Source organism: Microtus pennsylvanicus, chromosome 12 (assembly GCF_037038515.1).
Source record: "Microtus pennsylvanicus isolate mMicPen1 chromosome 12, mMicPen1.hap1, whole genome shotgun sequence".
Lineage (NCBI taxonomy): Eukaryota > Metazoa > Chordata > Mammalia > Rodentia > Cricetidae > Microtus > Microtus pennsylvanicus.
The window spans coordinates 70,597,999-70,623,262 of NC_134590.1; the positions used below are offsets into that span (position 1 = coordinate 70,597,999).

Sequence of the window (25,264 nt, forward strand, 5' to 3'; positions counted from 1 at the left end):
GCACAATAAAAACAATAAAAAAAGGAAGAAAAAGGGAAAGTAAAGAGAGAGCTGGGGTTTCATCTGGTGGTCTAGTGCTTGTCTAGCAGGCGCAAGGCTCTGGATTTAGTTCCCAGTGCTATAAAAGTATATGAACAAGCAAAGAACTAGCCAGAGAAAGCCATTTGCCTAAAAGACCTCCTGCACTGTGGCCTGTGTTCTCTCAGGCCAACCCATGGCACTTGGTTCCAGTCTCCAATGTGTCTCTCGGGCTTCTTAATGAACTTCCTATTTTGCTTCACTCTGAGTCACTTGAAATTCCTTCCTGTGAGGTAGTCCAGGAAAGAGTAGACCTGAGTTGAGGTCTCGACAGGGCAGGGACTTCCTAGGTTACTTACTGGTATAATAAGTGGTTATATAATCACAGTCTACATTTCCAAGTTCCTAGAAAAGAAATCTTTGTGAAATATACTTTTTCAAAATTTATGGCATTTTTACTCCACTGTCTGCATATGAGATGAACGCATTTTGAGTTTCTGAGAAAATGTCTGTAACTAACTGGTCATGTGTTGATTGGACAACTCACTGTTTTCATTGGAAATGGAATAGAGGGGGAAAGACATTTGCATTTAGACACAGAACTAGGGATTGAACAGCTCGTGGTCTGTCTGTTGCTTTGTTGATATTTTTTTAATTGTTTAGCAAATATTTAGTTTGCTAAATTGGATTTTTATTTTTATTAATTCTTTGAGAATTTCAGACAATATCAGCTCCTCCAAGACTCTCCTTGCCTTCATTACCCATTCAACTTTGTGTCCTTGTTTTCTGTTTGTTTGGTTTTTTTTTTTTTCAGTCCATAAAGCCCAACTTGTTCTAGTTATGTAGTTTTGGGAGTCTGGTCACCCACTGGAGCATAGTTGGCTTTCTCAGAGCCATCCCATTAAAGGAAACCTAGCAGCGAGGAGAAGAACCTTGTGCCCACGTTCCCCTTCCATGCTGGGGTTTTGTCTGGCTTTGACTTTATGGATTTTCTGCACGCTCTCATAATCATCATGAGTTCATATGTGCACCTGCCCTCTTGTGTTTGGAAGACTCTCTTTCCTTGCAGCCAGCTAGAGCCTCTGGCTCCCAGCACAATGATCCCTAAACCTTGGGAGGAAGGATGTGACATAAACGTCCCCTTTAAGGATGGGTATTCTGCAGTCTCTTTTAAATGCTATCACTGTGTTTTGACACTTTTGTTAGAACTCTGGAATTTTGGATTGTCAAGTGTATCCAGAATCCCCTCCAGAGTTTCTTCCACTACTTTTATGTTTGGAAAGTGCACCCCCGTACTCACTCATTTCTGCATTTGTACTACCTACGGTATGTTTGGAGCTCTTTTGTTCTAATGCCATTTTCTGGTATAAATTTAACGTGTTTCCTCTTTGTAATTCAGCATTGTAACAGCCTCTTCTAGCGCTGTCTTCCCTCAAAACTTTTTCTACAGTTTCTTTTCTCTAATTTCAAATTTAAGATTTCCAGCATATTCATGGGGTTGATTGCATTTTGATTTGCATTATATTCCATCCACATTATAATTTGTGAATCATAGTTATAACAATTATGAATTGTAGACCTTTACAATTCTATACTGAATATTAGAATAATGTAATTTATAGTTACAAGTTAAAAGTTCGTCTCTACTATTTTGTTTCATATTTTACATGGTATTAAAACAAAAATTTTTCTAAAAGTGGGAGGGATTTTTTTTAATGAAATGCTTTTCTTTTAAATTTCTGTACATCCTTTATTAAAGTAGAATTACGTCACTTTGCTCGTTTCCTTTCCTCCCTCCAGGCGTACACAGGTACTCTCTCTCCAGCCCCTCTCATGTCACCTCCTGAGTCCCAAATTGATAACCTCTTTTTCTTTCATATTGATACACTCATACATATTCTGTCTATGTCTGCACAGATATGTAAATACAGCCTAATGAATTCATTTTGTTGCTTGTGTGTACACGGTTTCCAGGCTGACCCCTTTGTACCGGATCACCCACAGCGGGCTCAGCTTCTATTCATTTCCATATTATAACAGTTTCCTATTTTTGAAATACTTTCCCCTGTTTCATTGACTCAAGATTTATTCATTTTTCGCTTGTCAGTAAAGTTTTGTCATTCTCTTTGTAAAGAATTCATATATTATTTAAGATCCCCTGTACATACATTTTTGTATTTTTGATAATTGCTAAATGATTCTTTCCTGTATATTTTATTGTCAGCTGTTCTTCCAGGCACATAGATAAGTTAATGACCTTCACTAAGTTGGCTGTCTAAATAAAATCTTAGGAATATTCAAGTCATGTTATTTCATTTTCATGAGTGTTCTTTATTAAAAGTTACTTAATTTGAACCAGTGGTATTTTTGCCTCCTTTTTGTTTCTGATGCTTGAACAGGGCTCATACCTTTATGGCATGGCTTATTTCTATCCTTCTATTTCCTCTCAGCATGGAAGAGTGCGAGGCGTTGTGTACCAGGCTAGCCATCATGGTGGACGGCAGCTTCAGGTGTCTCGGCCCCCCTCAGCACATCAAGAACAGGTACTGAGTTTCTTTGTCTGTTTCAATGATTCCTGCCAATCCAGCAGCATGACATCTGTTGCAACAAAGGCTCTTTCCAAACTGTTTGCTCCAATTAATTTCTCCTGACATCTAGTAGTGGATGGGGATTCTGGGAAACTTAGGGCCAGTTAAAATAACTATAATTATCAAGTCAAAGACAGCAATTCCCAGGCAGTTTCTTTAAAACTATTTTGCTTCCTTTTTCCCAGGAGGCACTGTGCCCTCATTTGTTCTGACAAAAGCAGTGAGAAGAAGATGATTGCAGGGTCCAGACAAAGTCTGGAGGAAAAATGACCACCTTACACACAGAGTGCTTCGTCCAAAGGTGGTGCCACTATATGTCTTTCCCACAGTCAAAGTGCATCAGAGTGCCCACTTTCCCACAAGATGTTGTTTGGAAAGATGTCTGACAACATAAGAGGGTAAAGGAGGGTCACTGTGGTCCTTTTTTGTTATGACTGATGAAGAACCAAAGACTTTTTGTTCTTGAATCAATTAGACCTATCCCCATTAACCATCGCTCTATGTCTTCCATTCGTTCGGTCCTTGGAAGCTTATTTTCTTATGGGGGTTTTTGAACACTTTGTATCTTGTTATAGCTCATATATTTTAAAATGTCTTGAATAATTTTCCTATTCCTTGTGTGTGTGTGTGCACGCGTGCAAGGGTGTGTGCACATGCGTGTGGAGGAGCCTATAGAGGCCACAGGGGACTTTGGATCTCTTGGACTTGGAATTACACATTTTGGTGAGCCATCCAGTGTGGTGCTGAGATGTAAACTCTGGCGTTCGGATAGAGTAGTAAGCACTCTCTCCCACTCTACTGAGTGACCTTCTAACTTCCTCTACACTGTTTAATCATAATTTTTGTAGGAAAAAAATACAGTTTTTTCCTTTTTTGAAAATAAATGCTTTTATCACACAATATATCCTGATTATAGTTTACTCTGTTTCTATTCCTCTCAGTTCCTCTTCCAACCTACATCTGGATCCACTCTTTTTCTGTCTACAGAATGACATAGTCTTTTAGGTTGATAAACCTCTTTACTTTCTTTTAGTACTTTTTGGGTTAGAATCACCCATCATTCTTGACAGTTATATTTACCTGCTATGTATGCATGCTTGGCAGTTATATGTACCTGCTAGTTACGGATATATGTAGTGTGTAACTACTTTTACTTTGTGAAAACCATAATACTGAGGATAGAAATAGCGCGTGAGGGGTGGGTGACATGCTTCTAGCGGCTTCAAGTGAGGCAGTACTGTGGAGGGAAAGTCCACCTTGCTGTTTCTCGTGCCTCTGGTCAACCATTTGCCAGATGAACCTATTAGAAGCTGCCTCCACTGTGTGCTCTGTGTACCTGTACTGAGTATCTTCAGAAGAAAAGCACACTCCACACTCTCTAACCTTTATGAATGCTGTGTAAAGCCCTATAGCCCATTCCTTATTGTCAGGTGATTTATAGTCAAGTCTGGGTGCCTGCCTTTTGCTTCTAGCTAAAGTTGGCCACAGAAGTCAGTGCGAAGAAGCCCACAGGAGGAGTCTTCTGCTAGCTGAAACCATCTGCAGTCTCAAAAATTTCTAGCCATTTCAAATTTTGGTCCTGATGTGAGTTGTAGGTTGATGCTGAATTGTTGGTGGATATAGATTATAGAGCTTATTCAGCTAAAACTGGTTTGTGGTATAGCCACTGGAATACTAATGTTAATACAGGTTTTAAGAATGCAGTTTATGTTCTCCTGTAACAAATCTAGAAGAAATAAACACATACAAATCCTGTTGTGATAAAAAAAAAATAAGGGATCATTCCTGGATTTCTCTACCTAGGAGTCAGGAACACCATGTGAAACTGATGTAGGGATCCTTCTTCCTCTTCCCCATCCTTGGAAATAAAAGGAAGTAGGTATTAGTAACACTCTGCCAGGAGCAAAGAGCTCACTCTTCTTACACCTAACCCACCTCCCTGACTCTGTAGTGCAGATCCTAGGAACAGGGTATTCCCCTGCGTCACTTCATGGCACTGACTTTCCTGACTTCGTTGGTAGTTTGGGTCAAGTTCCCCATACATAGTGTCCCATTGCTATCGTGACTGTCCCTCTTACCATGTATATATGACTTCATTCTCTAGGATGCCACCACAGTTCACATTTCCCTGAGAATCAGAGAAGGTCCCCTAACAATACCCATTCTCCTGTTGCCGTCTAGACACCGCGACCCACTCTATTGCTTGCTCCAACTACCCTTGCCCTTAATTCACTGCTTTAAAAGTTCTGTGGGCCAGAAAAAAAACTGTGAAAAGATAATGTGTTATTCAAAGGTCCCCAAACAGAGAGGGACCACACAGGCCAGGTGGAAAAACATACAAGAGTCTCACCCAACAAACAGTTATTAAAAAATATGCACAAGGGCCTTTATTGTGCTTCCATTAGAAACAGGTGACATGGAACAGTCGGGCATGAGACTGGCAGACTCTGGCATATGGGGCCTATATAACTAGGTGTGTGGTGGCTCTAGGGCAGATGAATGATAGCCCAGTTATGAACTCCCAGTGGGAAGATGATGGAATGACAGGAATCGCACCGGGTGGTTTCTTTTCATGAATGAGTTTGTACTAGATACTTTGCTATCTTGAAAAGCTGGCCGCTCCTAGAAAGGAAAGCCCATCGAGAACTAGTAAGGCCCACAGTCACCATAACGTTGGAACACACACCATCAACACAATGACTTGTGCTAGGATCGTTGGAGATGAGCCTTAGGGGACCATATACAGAAGATGGTATGTTGTTCAGACTTTGCCGAGGTCCTGGGCTGTCCCTCCTTTGGTGAAGTTTACTCTTCCTGACAATAGTGACTGTCAGCTTAGTCACATTCTGCATACCATTCATTTGTAACATTCAGAGGTCATGGATTTTAGCACATGGTCCCGGACTGTGAGCCACTCAAACAGAATTCTGTGTGATTATGACCATTGTCTGTGGCAATGGCCCAGGAGAAACTGCAGTAGGTAACCCCCTGACCAAGGGTGTGTGTGTGGAAAGCAAGCTCTTATTTTCACTCTGAGGTTGGTTTTTACCCAAGTTATAATTTAGGAAATGTTATCAACATGCGGGCTCTCAGTAAAATTGAGGCTGTTTTGCTTTTGACATTTAATAATTTCCTTAGCAGAGTGTCTGGAACTTGCCCAACTCACTATGTCCATTTTTGTGCTCACAATTTGACAGAACCAGACCTGTGTGTGGCAGGTAATACCACAGGGGCTCATGGGACATGTACCCTAGAGTGTCTACAAACACTGTGGTGTTTGTTCAGAAAGAGACCTTTAAGTTTGAAGAATGTGAATGTCTCTTGGACCTTGAGGTAAAAAAAAAATTGCCAAAAGGAAGATTAAATATTAGATTGCATTAGTTTTTTTGTAAAAAAAAATATGACTGGAGAATCCGAACAGGAGAGCAAGCAGCAAAAAAATTAGATTTCCAAGTTATCATGAAAGGAAGTCCTCAGGCAGAATCAACTGAAGAGGACTATATAGAAATTTTTGGGAACAGCTCTAGACTTTGAGGCCTTGACTAGGGTTTTTCAAATGGCATTATTTTTCTTGTAGGTCAAATAATTCCTGCTTGTGCTCTTTGTTGGAAGCTCTCTTATGTATGTAAAATTCTTAACAAGTTTCCCAGCTCCTACTACAACAGCCCTACCCAACTGTATCAAAGAAAAGCATTGACAAATGTCTGGGAGGGGGGGGGTACTATAGGCTGACCTTGGCTGTGTCAACTGGTACGTTATTCCATGTTCTCAGAAAATATACAGATTTAGATGCACTGAATTGGGAGGTACTGAACTTAGCTTTCCAGAAGTAGGTTGTGCAATAGTTCCTGGTCTTCCTTAGCTTGCTCTTTGACTGAGAGGAGAAGGGGTCAAGTCAGGGGAAAGGAACAATTAAATGAGGGTGCTTTTTTTTTCAGGCTTCTCTTTTGGGCCTTGGATTGACCTTGCTTTGCATTGCCTCTAGGTTTCCCATGAGGCACACACCCATTTCTCCTCTCAGCACCAGTGTGGTCCCTGTGTGATTTAAGGACACTGCCGGAAGCCAAAGGACTGATAGATTTGAACACTGCTTTGGTCAGGATCTCTTGAAGAGTCTTCTCATGCTCTTCTAAATCCGTCTTCAGTCTGTTCTGACTTGCACTGTCTCATGGACCACCTCCCACCAGTGACAATTCACTAGTTCTATCACAGATGCCCGGGATCATTCTTCCTGCCCCTCTTTTCTGGCCTTGCTGATGCCCATCACTTTCATGGTGCCTTTGCCTTCTCCTCGTACCATTAGTCTCCTTTCTACCTTTGGTATATGATTGCATCTCCCATCCATCTTACCCGCTTGACCGGGTTTAATTACCTTGAATCTACCCCATTGGAACTTGCTGCTTACCTGTTCCTGGAGAGCACTGACTTTGATTTTTATCTGTCCCAGCATTACTTTGTGCTCAGCATCTGTGTTATTTGATGACAGTGACAGCCTGTGCTAGAAGCCTTGGGTTAGGAATATACAGAAGAGCTGTACCAAGAGGAACGAATGTACATCGTCCAAAAATGTTTAAGCTTTGGTTTCTTAGCAGGCTCACATAGTCATGGAAATCACCTATCCCTCATTTTCTAAATATTGCTGTGGTACTTTATTCTCAACCTCTAAGCCTTCATGTTATACTTTTATAAGTATCTTCTGTTGTACTTGTAGGTAGATAAAAAATGACTGCACCCTGAGAGTTGGAAAAACAAGATGTCTTAAAAATGTTGTCTGCATTTAAGAGCTGAGATTTAACCAAATTAAAAAAAAAATCATATGGTAAAGCTTTGTGGTATTTTGAATGAGAAATGTCACCCAGAGCCTCATACATTAAAACACCTGATCTCCTGTTGATGGTGCTAGTTAGGGAGGTTATGGAAACTTTAGGTAATGGAAACTTGCTGATAACTATGTAACTGAGCAAGGGGATGGCACCTTGAGGGTTTATAGTTGTACCCCATTTCAGGTTCTGTTTCTCTTTCTACTTGTCTTATATTGTTGACATGTGATCTCTCATCTCCATGCTTCATCCTTTTGTTGCTGTGCTTGCCTGCCATGGTGAACTCTTATTCCTCTAGAAAAATATGCCAAATAAACTCTTCCTTCTGTAAGTTACTTTTATTTTTAAATTTTTTTATTGATAAAAGGAGAATAAAGAAAAGAAAAAAAAACAAATTTCCACCTCCTCCCACCAGCCTCCCATTTCCCTCCCCCTCCTCCCACTCTTCTCCCTCTCCTCCCACCCCTCTCCCCCTCCTCCCACCCCTCTCCCCTTCCCCCCACTCCTCTCCCTCTCCGATTCCAGTCCAAAGAGCTGTCAGGGTTCCCTGCCCTGTGGTAAGTCCTAGGTCCTCCCCCCTCCATCCATATCTAGGAAGGAGAACATCCAGACTGGCTAGGCTCCCACCAAGCCAGCACATTGCGTAGGATCAAAACCACGTGCCATTGTCCTTGGCGTCTCTTCAGCCCTCATTGTTCGCCATGTTCCGAGAGTCCAGTTTTATCCCATGCTTTTTTTGGTAACAGTCCAGCTGGCCTTGGTGAGCTCCCAGTAGATTATTTCCACTGTCTCAGTGGGTGGGTGCACTCCTCGTGGTCCCGACATCTTTGCTCATGTTCTCACTCCTTCTGCTCCTCATTGGGACCTTGGGAGCTCAGTCCAGTGCTCCAGTGTGGGTCTCTGTCTCTATCTCCATCCATCGCCAGATGCAAGTTCTAGGATGATATGCAATATATTCGTCAGTATTGCTCTAGGGTAGGGTCATTTCAGGTTCCCTATCCTCAGCTGCCCAGGGAACTATCTGGGGACCTCAGCTTGGGCACCTGGGAGCCCCTCTAGGGTCAAGTCTCCTGCCCACCCAAAAGTGGGTCCCTTAACTAAAAATTGTGGTTCCGTGCTCCCCTATCCAACCTTCCTTTATCCCGATCCTCCTGTTTCCCCAAGTCCCCCCTCCTTCCCTTCTACCTTTTCTCTCCCCATCTCCCCTAACCCCCATCCCACCCCACCCCCAAGATCCCACTTTTCTCCTCGGCAATTTTGTCTACTTCCCTTATCCAAGAGGATAACTATATGTTTTTCCTTGGGTTCACCTTCTTACTTAGCTTCTTTAGATTCGCCTATTGTAGACTCCGTGAACCCTATTTATGGCTAGAAACCAATTATGAGTGAGTACATCCCATGCTCATCTTTTTGGGTCTGGGATACCTCACTCAGGATAGTGTTTTCTATTTCCATCCATTTGCATGCAAAATTCGAGAAGTCATTGTTTTTTACCGCTGAGTAGTACTCTAGTGTGTATATATTCCATACTTTCTTCATCCATTCTTCCATTGAAGGGCATCTAGGTTGTTTCCATGTTCTGGCTATTACAAATAATACTGCTATGAACATAGTTGAACAAATGCTTTTGTCATATGATAGAGCATCTCTTGGGTAAATTCCCAAGAGTGGTATTGCTGGGTCCAGGGGTAGGTTGATCCCGAATTTCCTGAGAAACCGAAACACTGACTTCCACAGTGGTTGCACAAGATTGCATTCCCACCAGCAATGGATGAGGGTACCCCTTCCTCCACAGCCTCTCCAGCAAAGGCTATCCTTGGTGTTTTTGACTTTAGCCAATCTTACAGGTGTAAGATGATATCTCAAAGTTGTTTTGATTTGCATTTCCCTGATCGCTAAGGAGGTTGAGCATGACCTTAAGTGTCTTTTGGCCATTTGAACTTCTTCTGTTGAGAATTCTCTGTTCAGTTCAATACCCTACAACAGATGGGCACAGGCGATCGCTTCTTAGGTATAACCCCAGAAGCACAGACATTAAGGGCAACATTGAATAAATGGGACCTACTAAAACTGAGAAGCTTCTGTAAAGCAAAGGACACTGTCACTAAGACACAAAGGCAACCTACTGACTGGGAGAAGATCTTCACCAACCCCGCAACAGACAAAGGTCTGATCTCCAAAATATATAGAGAACTCAAGAAACTAGACTTTAAAATGCTAATTAACCCAATTAAAAAATGGGGCGCTGAAATGTAAGTTACTTTTGATCGCACCAAGAGATTGGTAATGGATATACTCTATATCCGTTCAATAAAAGGAGCCAACAACAGAATTCTGCTGGTGGGAATCATTTTAAAGAATTTATTGAGTCTTCCTGGTTTTGCTTAGCACTAACTGCTCCCAATCCTAAAGGTGGTGGAAATGGGAAGATCCATCAAAATGGGTAATGGCTTCCAGAGACATGGACAGGGCTCTTTATGTAGTTTAAGGGGTGAGTGCTAATAAAGGAAGCTACATGCTTTTCTACCTTACACCTTGACATCTCTGTTCCTTCTTTCTCCCCAACCCCTGTAATCTTTGGTCAAGAAGTTCCCTCTATGCATAATCCAGACTGTAGGACTATGGCCATACTTGTTAGATCTTTCCAGAGACCTCCCCAGATGTGTTCTTTATCTTCTCTTCTTGGCCATTGTTAAACACTCTTTGCACAGACTTTGGCTGTTTTTGGAGAACATTTCCTTTCCTGATCTATCTTCTCCTTCCCAGGATGCTTGCTTCCTCTTAGCACCTGCATCAAAGTTGTTAAGTTTTCTTCTAGAGAAGGAAAGGCTAAAATGCGATGGGACGATCTCCCTCAGATTTAGTAGATCCTGGAAGATGCCCCCTTCTCTTCTCTTTGACTTACAGACAAAGGAAAATTTTTGTGAAAGTTCAAGGGCAACACCCAGATCTGATGTGATCCCTTGTGCCATTTTTTAATTATCTTTATTTTTTTCTTCCCTAGACCATGCACTCTCTCCTTTCTCCTGGAGTCCAATCTCTATAGCATATCTTTTTTATGTGCATTAGCAACTATTTTAATAGAAAGCACTATGCATGCTGGTAAAGTATTAACAATGAATTCTTAACAGTATTTGGTTTGCTGTGCACCAGATTTAGTGCTTTATATGTTGCCTTAGTTTTGATTGCTGCGAAGAGATATCATGACCATGGCAATTCTCACAAAGAACATTTAATTGGGGTGGCTGGCTTACAGTTTCGTGAATTCAGCTCATTATTGTGGCAGGGAGCATGGTGGCATGCAGGCAAATGTAGTGCTGGAGGAATCTCTGAGAGTTCAACATCTTACAGGCAATGGGAAGTCAACTGATGCACTGGGTAGTATCCTGAGAATAGGAAACGTCAAAGCTCACCCCTGCAGTGACATATACTTCATCCAACAAGACCATACCCACTCCAACAAAGTCACACCTCTTAATAGTGCCATTTACTATAAGACTATGGGGGCCAATTATATTCAACTTACCACATATATAGAAAAAAGTTATTCCTCACTCTCATTCTTAACTCTTTATTGTGACTGCCATTTTTCAGGTGCAGAAAGAGAATGAGTCACAGAAAGGTTGAACCATTTTCTTTGGGCCACCAGTAATAAGTAGAAGAGCTGGAATTTTAACTGCATCCGTTTGTCTCCATTGTTTGATGTATAGCCTGTTTTGATCCTTACTTAGGTGTGTATCATGCCTGTTGGGGGCTAAGATGCAGCTGCTCTCGAGCTCACAGCTGAATCAGTGTCTTCCTGACTGCTTGAGCACACCCCAGAGCCATACAGATGTGGATTTGTACCTGTTCTTGTTGCTGAGTCTTCAGTTACATGCACACTAGCATCTCTTCCTTGCTGATCTGCATATTGACAGGATTTTTACATCTTTGTGATAGTAGACAGAGTCAGAGAGATGCCATCTAGCTGCCAAAGGAGAAGGACATGCCAGAATCTTACTGGTAGGCCATAGCCTTGTGGTGATACACAGATTAATAGAAATGGGTTAATTTAAGATGTAAGAGCTAGCTAGAAATATGCCTAATTCATGGGTCAAGCAGTTTTGTGATTACTATAGTTTCTGTGTTCTTATTTGGGTCTGGGCAGCCAGGAAAAAAAAAGAGAATATTGGGCTCCATTTGCTAACCAAGGTTTCTGTCCTGCCTGGTCGTGTAGCCATTCAGTCCCAAAGAAACACACAGAGGCCTACATTAATTATAAACTCATTGGCCTCTTAGCTCAGGGTTCTTATTAACTAACTCTTATATTAACCCATAATTCTTGTCTGAGTTAGCCATGTGACTTGATACCTTTTATAAGTGAGGCATTCTCATTTTGCTTCTTCCGCATCTGGGTGATAACAGCAGACTGAACCTTTCCTCTTCCCAGAGTTCTCCTGCTCTGGCCACTCCGCCTATACTTCCTGCCTGGCTACTGGTCAATCAGCATTTTATTAAACCAATACAAGGGACAAAACTTTACAGGGTACAAGACCATTTTCCCACAGTATCAAGACTTCATCCTTCCATTTATTTCTTATGTCTTGAAGAGAGAGATCATTTATAAGCTATTTATTTAAAATGTCTATATGTTATAGACATTCATCATCCTTTTATTCATTCTCCATCTTTGGAAAATAAATTTTTCTTTATATTCTGTGTCCTTCTTTCACATTTTCAAAATATGTATTTTATTACTTTTTAATTATGTGTGTTTTTGTATCTATGTGTTTGTACATGTGAATGCAATTATCTAGATTTAAATTATTCTAGAACTGGAGCTAGATAGAGGTGATGTCAGCTGCCTGTTATGGGTGCTGTGAACTGTATTTTGGTCTTCTAAAGGAGCAATACTCACTCTGAACCTCAGAATCATTTCTTAAGCCCCCATCTTTTACCTTTGTGATAATAAAAAGGTATTATAAATAATAAAACAACCTCTTTCCCCTCTGGGACTTCCTCAAGCAGCTTTCTCCTTTCCACTATATAATTGAATATTCATTTTGTTGTAAGCTGTGAGCCATATTTTTTTTTCAAGTAAAAGAGCATCACACACTCTGATATATACAAGTTCATTGACTTGGCCATATTTCTTTTGTGTATGATGAAAATCTAATAGCTGGATATTGGCATTGGTTTATTGACTCTTGTCTCTATAGTGGGTTGGAGTCTAAACATCTGCTTTTGCTCAGCTTATCATATCTACATGTAGGGAGCAGATGATAGAGAAGGAGACAAGGCCTAGGAAACATGCAGTAAGTGTGCCCACCCTTACATTTCCCCCACTAAATCCCATATAGTAACCTGTACTTGGGTTCTCTTAGTTTCTTGGTGATAATGAAGTCTTAAGAAATGTAGACTTGAAGATGCACACATTGCCTCTTAAGATAAGATTGAATTTCTATTATTGAGGTGGATATAAAAAAGAACAAAAACCAAAAAAAGTTTTGAAATGCTTCCCAACAATACCATCCATTTGCTCAACTTTTTCCATTGAAGGTGGGTTATTAGGTTGAGCATTCTTAAATTCTAGGAACCCTGGAGCTTCCATTTATGATCAGTCTTGTTATTCTAAATAGCCTTGTGTATTGTGGAGACAACTTTATGAGTGAGCTCCTCAGAGGCAGTTTCTCTGTCTCTGTCTCTGTCTTCGTCTCTCTCTCATTTGTGTGTCTGTATGGTAAGTGCACATATGTGCATGCCAACCTCTTTGGGTACTGATATTGTGTCTCAGGCAGTTAGGGATTCAGTCTCAAATTTTCTTCTTATTATATAACATGACAAGTCCCAACAGCCCCGGTAGCTGCCGTCATTGAATACACTCATAAAGCACCTTTAGGGAACCGGAAACAGCTGCAGGCTACACCTGCTTCCCTTTCTGGCCTTGGAACCAACTTAAGAAGACTTAAGCCTGACTGTTGTAAACAGTCCCCCCAGGAATGGAAAGTCAGCATGCTTCTGACTGTGGAGTTTATAATCTGAAGTGTACTGGGACAAGTTATTCCTGACCTGGGGTAGATAGAAAATAAAGGTTGTTTAGTTATAAGCTATAACAAAGGTTTTAAACGTGTAAAGAAAATCCTTGTGAATATGAAAGTTTTCCTTGTCTCGAGCTGCCAAACATAAAGCTTGGAGCACTGCTACGACTGTGCCTATCTTTGTTAGCCTTTTAGCATGAGCATGAAATATCGTCTTCTGCAAGCGGTTGGTGGATTTTCTCTTCAAACCTAAGAAGAATGGCTTTGCTCTTTGAGCTCACGAGCTCTGGCTGTCTGGGAAGCTGCAAATGAATACATCACCTTATGTGACACCATATGCTCCACTGTGGTGACTTTGATTTAATGCTTCTATAAAACCTTACTATAAACATAAAAGCTCCGATTAAGACTCCATCGCCAAATAATAAACTGTCTCATTTAAAAGTGAGACAGATCATTCGGTATGCGTCTGGCAGCTTCACAGATGGGGACAGAAGTTCTACATGAGCACGTGCAATGGCGTGTGCCGTGATGCAGAGCTGTGCACGCATGCACTCTGGAATGCCTCTCTCAAGTGTTTTGCTTGGGTTTAAAGCATCATCTAGCTCAATTGCTACAACGCATCCACAATTTAGTCTCTTTAGTTGAAAAGTTTTATTGAAGAAGAGACACATGGCTTCTTGGACGCAATGTGTTCTCACAGCAGCTGACTCAGGCCTTATCTCATTTGTCCTCACTGCGTCAGGTTGCATGAACAGAATTAAGTTGTTCTAACCTAATCACCCGGGAAGAGCTTCACACCCTCCTGGCTTTCTCCTGCTGGGTATTCTGATGGGACACCTCCATTCTTTGCAATTCAGATCATGAGAAATGTCACCAAGAGCTGTCACTTTACCAGCAGGGAATACTCTGCTTTTATTTCTCAGTGTTTTCGTAAACAGACTGCACTTCAGTCACAGCGAGGATGGGAAATGAAATCATGGAGGCCAGTGACAGCTTAGAGGCATGGACGTTTTGTCTGGGGACTCAGCCTCACCGTGGTTCCTGTGAATTAACAGATGCTTGTTAGTCTCTTTTATCAGAGATGAGGATATGATGCCTGATGAAATAAACCAAGTCTGCGGCGCGTCCTCAGACAGAGGACTGAGGACATGCTATCCTGTGACATGACTCTAAGAGACTGGCAAGCATTATGCTGTGAGATGCATCTCTCTTTAAGGCAGGAAAAACCATTGCACATTTGTGAAGTTTGCTGGAGACTGAGTGGCAAATGAGGCCTCAGTTCTGTTGTATGTGGTGTGGACAGAGCAATGAAAATTAGAAAGGTTCTATGCATGTAGGCTAAGAGTGAAGAAAGAAGATTGCATACAGCCTGCCTGATGGAAGGGCTGGTAAGAGGGACTTTGTGGGCAGGGAAGTGTCTAGATTACATGTACATCAGAGACAGGCATAAGAAAGTACAGCGTGAGTCATTTTCTTAGCAGCTACACTATAAATGGAGTAGGAGTGGATTAGTATGACACTCATTCCAGGATAATTTTTTGGATCAATTCTCCACTTGGGAAGCTATAATTCTGGGGATAAAATGGGGAAACAAATGGAGGTGGTGAGAAAAAGGGCTGGTCAAGAGAAAATAGCTGTCACAGCTATTTCCGTTCTCTAGTTGGACACTAAATACAACAGTCACTGCTGTTGTCAAAGTATGGACTAGACAATGATGAGTAAGAGGCATTGAAGACAGGACAACATTGCAATAGACTCGTGGGGACTAAGGAAAAGTGACACATGGGGATTTCAGAGATGGGAAGATACTGATGTCACTAGAGAAATTAATATATGAAGAGGGGGTTCTGGGTACTGAACATGCTCATTTGTAGGCTTTGGCGGGTTACTGGCATGATCCATAATGAAGAAGGGGATTGAGATTCCTTTATGGATGCTTTCTCTTACAGCAGGAGGGGAAACAGCGCAGGTTGGGTGCTTAGTGCCTCTTCTTACCTCATCAGAGCTTTCAGCCAGGGTTGACATACTCTACAGTTGAGTGAGATCAGAGCCACACCCCTACAGTGCTATTGGTTCGTTACCAAATGTTTCGTGTGTATTAGCTTGACCCATCTTTATGATATGGGCAATTATCATTATTATAGTGAAAATAGGACCAAAAGAGCAAAGCAGTTGGCTCAAAACACAGTAACTATTAAAAAAGGCAATTTTGAATCTCAGGCTCTTAATTGTGAATTTCTTTCCATGTCACTTCCATTTTATTAACTGATTTTACCACAGTGAAATGTATTTGTGTGTGTGTGTGTGTGTGTGTGTGTGTGTGTGTGTGTGTGTGTGTGCATGAACGAGCAGTTTCTATCAATAAACATCCCTTCTATTTTAGGTTATCTGTCACTCATACAAGAACCTAGACAGACTACATATTACATAGTGTTCATATGGGTACCTGGTTGTTTTTTTTTTTTTTTCAGCATGTGTCCATAACACTGTGGGGGGGTAGAATTTTGCTTTTGTTTACCTCTCTTCAATGTTTGGATAGAACATGGTAGTCACACAGATTCCAAGTATTTGTAGAAGACGTGAATGAATGAGAGAATGGATGAATGGTCCCCAGCATATGGCAATCTTTTGCTTAATGAGATTTCTTTCCACATCACAATGACTGAATGCTAAACAAGGAATGAATCAGAGGCATCCCTGCAAGCAATGGGCTTTGTCTAGTATAGGACACTGGATTAAATAACAACAATCAGTCTCTTCAGTAAATGCTTCCACTCTGATCCCCTTTATCTCTAGACAGGATGCTGCCCACTTTCTCCCAAAGCAGTGTGTGAGCCACTCTTTCTTGTAGTTTTTCGAAGCAGGCCCACATCTGTCTGTAGTTGGTGTCTCCATTAGTAGGAACTATCAGGTGTGTGATTCAGTCCTAATTGCTGCCACTGACTCGGCAATAGTCTGTCACCTTCTGGGCTGGAACACCAGATTCAGTGTAGATGTGTTCTGGCCTGCCGTGAATTAATGCGCAATGCAGACATCAAAGGGGACACAAAAAGTTCTCCCCTGTATGATTGTGATTCCTGACTAGAAATATAGTCAAAGCACAAGAAAATGCAGCTGAGCCCAGAAAATGCATTTCTTTTAGGTCAGAACTATATAATAGGTTTAGTATATAATCCAACTGGGATCGGAGAGATGAACTTACTCTGGTCCAACCAACCCACCACCCCACATTTATTTGTAAGTGCATGAATCTTTAAACTTTCCTTGTTTCATAATTTAAAACCATTTCACTAAGTTTGATTTTGAGTTCCATTTTAATGAAGACATAAAAATGTGGACAGTTAAACCTTGTTACAGACATGCTGCAGATTTCCTGAGCACGGCTGGCTAGGCATGGTATAGCTGGGATGTGGCCCCACCACCCCTCTACTTATCTTTCTGGAATCAAAGAAACTGAGGCTCAAGAATGGGCAGCCAATATGTACAAGAAGGGCAGAGGTTTGGTCACATCACACCTGTTACTGTCCATTAGGCGAAATGTGGTCATATGGTTAGGTCTTAGACAATTATGGAATCCTTCCCACAGTGGAAGAATATCACATATTTGCTTGCAAAGATCATAAATAACATAAATGAAACAGGGTCCTGTTCACAATCTACCATTCTTCAAACATTTCCCAACAATTTCATAAACTTGTATCTATCTTTCATCACTTTTTAGCAAATGCTTTTGAAGGGGACTTAGCAGCGATCTTCTTTCTTTAGAAGATTTATTTATTATTATTTTACATGTAAGGGTTTTTGCATGTATTATGCATACATGTATGTATGTATATATGCATGTATGTATGTATGTATGTATGTATGACAGGTATTATAGTGACTGAGGAGTCCAGAAGAGGCCATCAGATACTCTGGAACTGGAATTACGAATGGTTAAAATTCTTCATGAAGGTACTGAGACTGAAGTTGAGTCTTCTACAGGAGCAGCCAATTTTCTTAACTACTGAGCCATCTCGCCACCCTCAAGATTTCTTGAGAATATTTCCCACATCATAGAATTCACCAATATAAAATATATAACCGAACAGCTTGCAATAGGTTGGCAAATATGTGTACCACATTTCATGTGTTAATTGTAAAATATTTTACTATTTCAGAAAGAAGTCCCATTTCTTCAGATGTCACCCTTCCATGCTCTCACTTCTGGCCTACACCAACACAAATTTACTTTAAGTGTTATAAATTTGTCTCTTTTAAAAAATTTTGATAGTTTTATACACATACGTAACGTGTTGATTTTATTCACCTCCCTTTCCCTGTTATCACTTTTCCTTTACCTCTCAATTCCTTCTTATTCCCAACTCATCCTCCATAGAGGCTACACCACTGAAGAAAACAACACCCAATTCCTCAGCAACCAATAATAGTCAAGAGCTCTTCAAATGGTGGAAACGAGGGTGGGATTCCCATGTTGCCTCCCTTGTCCATGATGTAATGCTGTTGAAGGACCCAATCCTATACTGGCAAAGGTAGCCATTGCTGCCACTCATTCACACACTCACACATTTAGGAATCCCATAAAAGCACTAAACTCAAAGCTGTAATACATATGCAGATGACGTGTGCTGACCCATGTAGAGCCTATGAATGCTGCTTCAGTCTCTGCTTTGCTCATTTGTTTTGGAAGGTCTTATTCTTCTGGTGTCCTCTGTGCCGTTTGTCTCCCAGACTCCTTCTGCCTCCTGTTGAAGGTTTTATTCTCCTGGTGTTTTCTTTGCCTTTTGTTTCCCAGACTCCTTCTGCCTCCCCTTGCATGGGTTCTCTGAGCACTGAGGAGAGGGATTTGATGATGAGATCTCATTTAGAGCTGTGTGTTCCAAGGTCTATCTATATCTGTCTATCTCTCTGCTTAGTATCAAGCTGTGGGTCTTTATATCTGATCCCATCTGCTGTAGGAAGAATCGTCTCTGGTGATACCTGAATAAGAAACCATTCTTTGAGTTCATCCTACCTGGGATACTTGCTTAGCCATGTTCATTGTTACTCTATTCATAATAACCAGAAATTGGAAACCTATATGACCCTCAGATAAAAGAAAATGTGGTACATTTACACAGGTTGTATTACTTTGTGTTTTAAAAATATTTCATCATGAAATTTGGAGACAAATGGAACTAGAAAAAGTATTATCCTTAGGGAGGTAGCCCAGACCAGGAAAGATAAATGTGGTATGTGTCCAGTTACATCTGTATATTAGCCATTAAATAAATAATAACCAATGACCCAAGACTCACCAAACAGAGGGAGTACCAAGAACCAAACTAAAACTCAACACAGGACCACCGGAAGTACTCAACCAGCAACCAGACTTTTGATCACCAGCTAACTACTAGTAAAGTAGAAAGCTGAGACAAATTATGTCATCCAAGCCTGATCAGTTCTCAGGGTCATGGCTACCAATGAGAGTGATTCAGATGAAATCCCAGACAAATAATTCAAAAGTAATTAAAATCAATCCAGACAGGACACAAACAATGGCATGGGGGAATCTGAAAATGATATGAGTAAGTGTCTGAATGAAATCCAAGGGAACAGAAACGGACAGGAAATCAATGTTGGTTATGCAGATCATATTCAGCGAAGAGACAGAATCATAAAAGGTAAAAGAAGCTGGAATAATAATGCAAACAAAAAGTACAGTATGTCAAATGAAAACCTCTCAATCAGTATAATTGATCACATAGAGGATAGAATACCAGGAATTGAAGTTGAGCTAAGAAAATGGTCAATGATGAATTTGTGTTTGTGTGTGTTTTAAATTCCAGTTACTACTTTAGGTTTTGACTTCTCTCTGTCCTCATTGTGACTTGCTGTGTTCTGATTATTTAAAATTTTACCTATCCTAGTGGAAGTGTAGTGGAACCTGATCTGAATTGCTTTTTCTCATTGCTGATGTTCCTAAATTTTACATACACATTGGCATTTAAATATCATCTTTTCAAAAGATTTTAACTTTATTTTTTAATATGTGAGTGAGTGTGTGTGTGCGCGCGCACTTGAGTGCACATACTTGCAGAGGAGAGAAGGCAGCACATCTCTGGAGCTGAAATTACAGGCAGGATTTGAACAGTTTAATGCCATTGCTGGAAATTCATCTCAAACTACTTTAAATTTATCTGCTTAATTTTTCTATTTATACACTGCTGTTAGGAGTCACCCAATTGCCCCATAAGTTCTCCATAATTTTCACAATACTGTGGACATAAATTACTTTAAAGATGAAGCCCATCAAATTGAAGCTTCTTTAGTGGGCCAGTTCCTGGGATAAGTCTTTGCGTCTGGTCCTGATTGTAGATGGTTCTTCCTAGTTTTTCCCAGAAGACATTTTTGGGTTCTCTCTGGAAAACTACGTGGCCTATAGTTAGCCTGTTTTCCCAATGGATCTATTAATCTCCCACTTGCCCTTCACCATAACTCCCACTGTTATTAAGCTTGCCCTACTCTGAACTTCTATATACACTGTGAAATGAAATCTGCTCTTTGGGGATGATTAACAGCCATATCTTTTGTGGCCTGTCTTTCCTTCAGGGCAAACTATCTAAACTATGTCTCTTAAAGGAGGAAAGGGGTGATGTCATGATTCTCCTGGAGTGACATCCCACTTTAGAAGTTTTGTTTTAATTGGAGATGGAGTTATGTTAGTTCAGATTTTCTCAGGTTGCTTTTCAGAGTATTTATTTCAATCCACACATTGAGTTGCGGTAAGGACAGTGGTATTCTATTTATTGTCAACATCCCGTGTCTAATTCAGACTCTCTGTTGTATGAAGGAGAGCCGGGTGGACAAATGAAACTTTCATGTCTATGCTGAATTAGCAGCAACTTGTCGTCATTGACAGGTGGAGGTAGAGCAATAAATGCTTTATCCTGCCTTTCTTGGAAAATAGTCCTAGAGGCCAGGAATGAAAGAACCCGAGTTCTTAGATGTACTAATGTGAAGCAGGATTTCTTTCCCTGAGATGGGACGCGTGAAGGCAATGATTGATCAGGTTTCAAATGTGGTGGACACCTGCTGTCCACTGCTTTGTTGCAGATATTTTGAAATGCTATTTTCTTTCTCTTTCTTTGTGTAGAAAGACCATTACTACATATTTTTAATGGTTATCTTTGAAACAAAGTTGCACCAGTTTCCTGGATCCCAGACTATTCACACTTTCCTGCTAGAAATCTGTTTATCTCTGTGCCAGAATGTTTACCTACACCTGTTTCATGCTGATATCATACCAGCACCCCAAGAGACTATGCTCATCCAATTACTAGATTGTGTTTTTGATGAATACCATTTGATCCCACTTTCTCCTAAATAACCTGTTTATAGTATTTTATTCTTTAGAAAGATATAGTTGCGTGCCCAAGTGGCATTACATAAGCACAGGAACATTTATAAAATGTACATCAGATTTTTTTTTTTGACCCCCAATTTTATTCCATTGTCTGATGCTTGCCCAACACATCTGGACTATATCAGATTTTATTCTAGGAATCACTCCAACCCAAATGTTTGCATGGACAGCAAGGAACTGCTCATATCAAGTATAAATTCCCATACCACAAAGTCAGAAACTGATTTTTTTTTGCTACATGTAGTCCATATCTTTTATTTGGTGCTTAGTGGCATCATGAGTAACGTTGGAAAAATTTGCTCTCTTCATAATTCATTCCCATATTTCAGCCACCGCTAGTGCCCATCTTCCCCATGGGAGATTCTGGAAATCTGTGACTGGTTGTTAGGATTCTCATCTCAAGGAGTCTGTATTCCAGGTGGGTGGTCAGCATGTCCTGCTCTGTCTTTTTGTCTGGAAGGCTTGCTTTATGTGTGCTCCCTGCTGAGAAGCTGGGTGAGCTTGGTAATTTGTTGCTGTTTTTAAAGATGTATTTTTTATGCACATTGGGGTTTTGCCTGTATGTCTGTGTGAGGATGCCAGATCCCCTGGAACTGGAATTTCAGACAGTTGTGAAGAGTCATATGTGTGTTGTCCCAGATGCTTTGGAAGAGAAGCTAGTGCTTTTAACTGCTCAGCTATCTTTCCAGCCCCCTTTGCTGCTATATTTTATAATGTGGTATGGAATGATAACATGATTGGAGAGGTCTGGGATTTCCATCCATCAGGCCCCAACACATGTGGTTCCTTTCTGTCTTGGTGACTGACGTATGGCATACCATCCTTATCTTCATGTCTAGCTGGAAAATTTCGACCACACATGGGTCAGGGGCTTGCCTACAGTCTGTCCTATCAGATCATTGCTTCAGCACCAGGCACAGGTTATTCCTTAAGGCAATTCCTGATGGGCCGGGTGGTGGTGGCACATGCCTTTAATCCCAGCACTTGGGAGGCAGAGGCAGGTGGATCTCTGTGAGTATGAGACCAGCCTGATCTCCAAGAGCTGGTTCCAAAACAGACTCCAGAGCTACAAAGAAACTTTGTCTCAAAAAACCAAAACCAAAACTAAAACCAAAACCAAAAAAGCAACTCCTGCCGGCCTGCTTAGACAAGTATTCATTTATCCCTTTGTACCATTTTTAGAAGAAACTCATGTTATAATGATTAGCAATAAAACCTCTGAAACTGTGATCAGAAAGTGTCCCAAGCCAATCTCTTAAAATGATCACCTATTACCACAAGCTTATGACAACCGAAAAGCGGAATAAAGTACCTGGCTCCCCAAACTGCTGAAGAATATTGCTCTTCTGCAGGCGATGGCAGCACTAATCTGCAACTTCCATCTCTGCACAGTAGCTGTGCAGGTACATGTGCTGACTTTAAGGCACCACACCTCAATCTTGACATTTCCTTCTTAGGTCTTACCCACTAAAAGCTCTGGGAGTCTCTATGGACATCACTCACCAAGCCAGAATTGAGATGACTATTGCTTTTCTGTGGGGTGTATTATTAACCACATTCACAGGCTATGGGATAAGAGGCTGAAAGCAATGATTGCTTTGAGTTCTGTTGCCTCTGTAGAGATAGAGGAAAGAACTCCTTGGTGACCACTTCTGATTTCTGTTGTCGGAAACAACCTGATATAACTTTATTAACCTCTCCTATTCTCAGAACTCAGAGCACAGAAGTTGGTGGTTTGACTGCCAGGGTTTGGGTTCCTTTGCTTTAAGAAAATGAGCTGCTAAGTATTTCTTGACCCAAGGGCCTATGGTGTCAAGTGGGGATATGCAAGATCTATGAAGAATGCTAAGATCATGTTTGGTTGTTTGCTTGTTAGTTTTCATATCATTGTGAAGTTTTCTGTTAAACAGTACTAGCCTAGTTACTAGAATAGTATTTTAGTGACATGAATTCTGCTAGTCATTAGCTGTTTCTAAGAGAGACATCATGATGTCAGAATTTCAGCTGCATGCATAATCGCTGTGTTATGTGCCAACATTCTGTTTTAAATTGAAAGAAATTGTTTTCTTTTCATTGTCAAGAAATATGAAAACTCATTCTTAAAATTGTCATCTCTAAAGATACCTTTTCAATATCAAGATTCTAATGTGTCTCTACAGTAAAGGAAATTGATCAAAGACTACCATGAACATAAAACACAAGAAGTCACAAGAAGGCAGGGTTTTTAGGTTGTCACCTCACTGCCAGAAAAGCAAAATGGCCAGGGAGGTCATGAGGTGGACAAAAGCTGAATGATGCTGGAGATGAGGCCACTTCTGTTTCTGTCCTGCTGACCTGGTTGTGATGTCAAGTGTTCAAATCATCTCCTTTGATTGCTCTGGAGAGAAAGAAAAAGAAAAAAGGAATCGCATTTGGCTGTTTAATAAAGAAGAAAATATTGTTTCCATTATACTATACTGAATTCTAAAAAAGGGATCCCCTGCATTCTGTGCTTTATCAGATAATCAGGCACCTGCAGGGATGTTAGGGGTAATGGCAGGAAAGCCCATGGTTCTGGCTCACTCATGGCAATGACATCTTCATTCTGAGACCAAGGTGAGGTTTGTTGCAGTCAGAACTAAGAGATCAGACTGGAAGGGTAGAGGTAAAGAATCCTACTGAGAGCAGCAGGAAGGGCACTGGGGTTAGAAGTCAGAAGAAGGCAGCAGCCGTCCTGGGGAGAACAGAGGCGTGGGCAAGATTTTGATCTTTGTTTTGCTTGTTATACTAGTGATCACACTGATGACGTGTATGTACTAGGCAAATGCTCTAGTACTGAGATATACTCCAAGCCCAAGTTTGACTTTTTAAATTTTGTTTTCTTTTTCTTTTTATAAAATATTCTTATTTAAAGATTTTTGTTAGTTTTCTTTTTGAGAATTTCATGCAAAGTGTTTTTCATCATGTCTTCCTTCAGCACCCAGCTCCTCCCAGATCCACTCCACTTTTCCTCCCACTCCACTTTGTGTCCTTTTTCCTTTTGGTTTTATAACCAATCAAGACTAATTTGTACTGCTCAATAGTCTTGGCTGTGTGCTCTCCCACTGAGGCTTGGTTGATTTCTCCAGAGCTACACTCTTAGAGAAAACCCTCTGGCCCAACAGTTGCCAACAACTCTGTGGCTAGAGGTGAAACCGTGTACCCAAATCCCATCTCTATGTGGGATTTATTCTGGTGTATTGCACAAGTTCTTTCCATGCTGTTACAACGGCTGTGCTTTCCTATGTGCAGCTGTCTTGTCTGTCTGAGAGCATTGTGTCCTTGTAGATGTCCACTGTCTCTAACTCTTACACTCTTTTTGCTTTCTCTTCTGCCATGGTCCCTGAGTCTATGGAGGAGTGCGTATAGGATATGAGTTCTATTTAGGGTAGAACATTCTGTAGTTTCTTATTCTCTGCATCTTGGCCAGTTGTAGGTCTCTGTGCTAATTGCTATCCATGGCAAATAGAAATTTCTATGAGTAAGACTAAGAAATGCATTGATCTATGGGTACAGTGATAAATCTTTAGAAGTCAGTGTAATGCTACCTCCATTTAGTAGATTAATAGTAATGGGTTGTCCCCTAGGCCCTATGGCCTGTCTAGCCATAGATTCCTGCCCCAATAATGGTCCATGGTATGGGTTTCTTGTGGAATGTCTTAATTCCAATCACAAAGTCATTGCTTATTTCTAAATGATACTTAAATTTTAAGTCAAAAGCTTTCTGTCTTCATACTAGCTAGCATGGTCTCCTGAGTGCAACAACTATGGTTCTGTGGACATTTCTTGATAACACTATTGGCCCAAACTCTAAATTCTAGATCAATGCCTACTAGAGTAATTGAAAATTATCTCTATTTCACCCGTATGATCTTGTCTTTAGTCCCAGATGCTCTTTGAGATTCTTTCCAAAAATTGTTTCTCCCCAGAAGGAATGCTATGCAAAATTATTATTGGATAATTGCCAGGGTCTCTTTTATGTTAACACCTTGAATATATAACCCTCATGATTGTTCTTATTTGCATATGTGACTATTGTGAAGTTTTCCAAACTCCACTTAAGAAAAGTTGGACAGCAAAGACACTTAGGATGAAAAGATGTGCTTGTGGAATGTCCCAGAGGGGAGAAAAAAAGATGACAAGAGGAATGACCTGAGAACTGTTCAGCTTATGAAGAAAATATTCCATCTGTGAGCCACAGTGCAGAGGTGGCTATGAGGAGTGGTCATTTAAAGAACAGAGCTGTGATAGCCATTAGAAGGCATCCCACTGTAAGCTGTGGATTTTAGTTGAATTTATGGATGTTGGAATTGTGAGCCTTTCTAGTTTCTTTGAGCTGTGTGAGATAAATCAGTTCTTGAATACCCAATGTGATTCTAACTCTGTGTTTGTATT

At 40.8% G+C, this 25,264-nt stretch overlaps 1 protein-coding gene across 1 annotated transcript in view; it reads left to right on the forward strand.

Moving 5' to 3' along the window:
- The window catches only part of Abca13 (ATP binding cassette subfamily A member 13), a 408,645-nt gene that overhangs the window by 371,120 nt on the left and 12,261 nt on the right, over positions 1–25,264 (forward strand). The window contains exon 60 of the mRNA XM_075943386.1: positions 2,469–2,561. Within this exon, the coding sequence (XP_075799501.1) occupies positions 2,469–2,561 (93 nt within the window). The remainder of the gene's footprint in view (positions 1–2,468; positions 2,562–25,264) is intronic.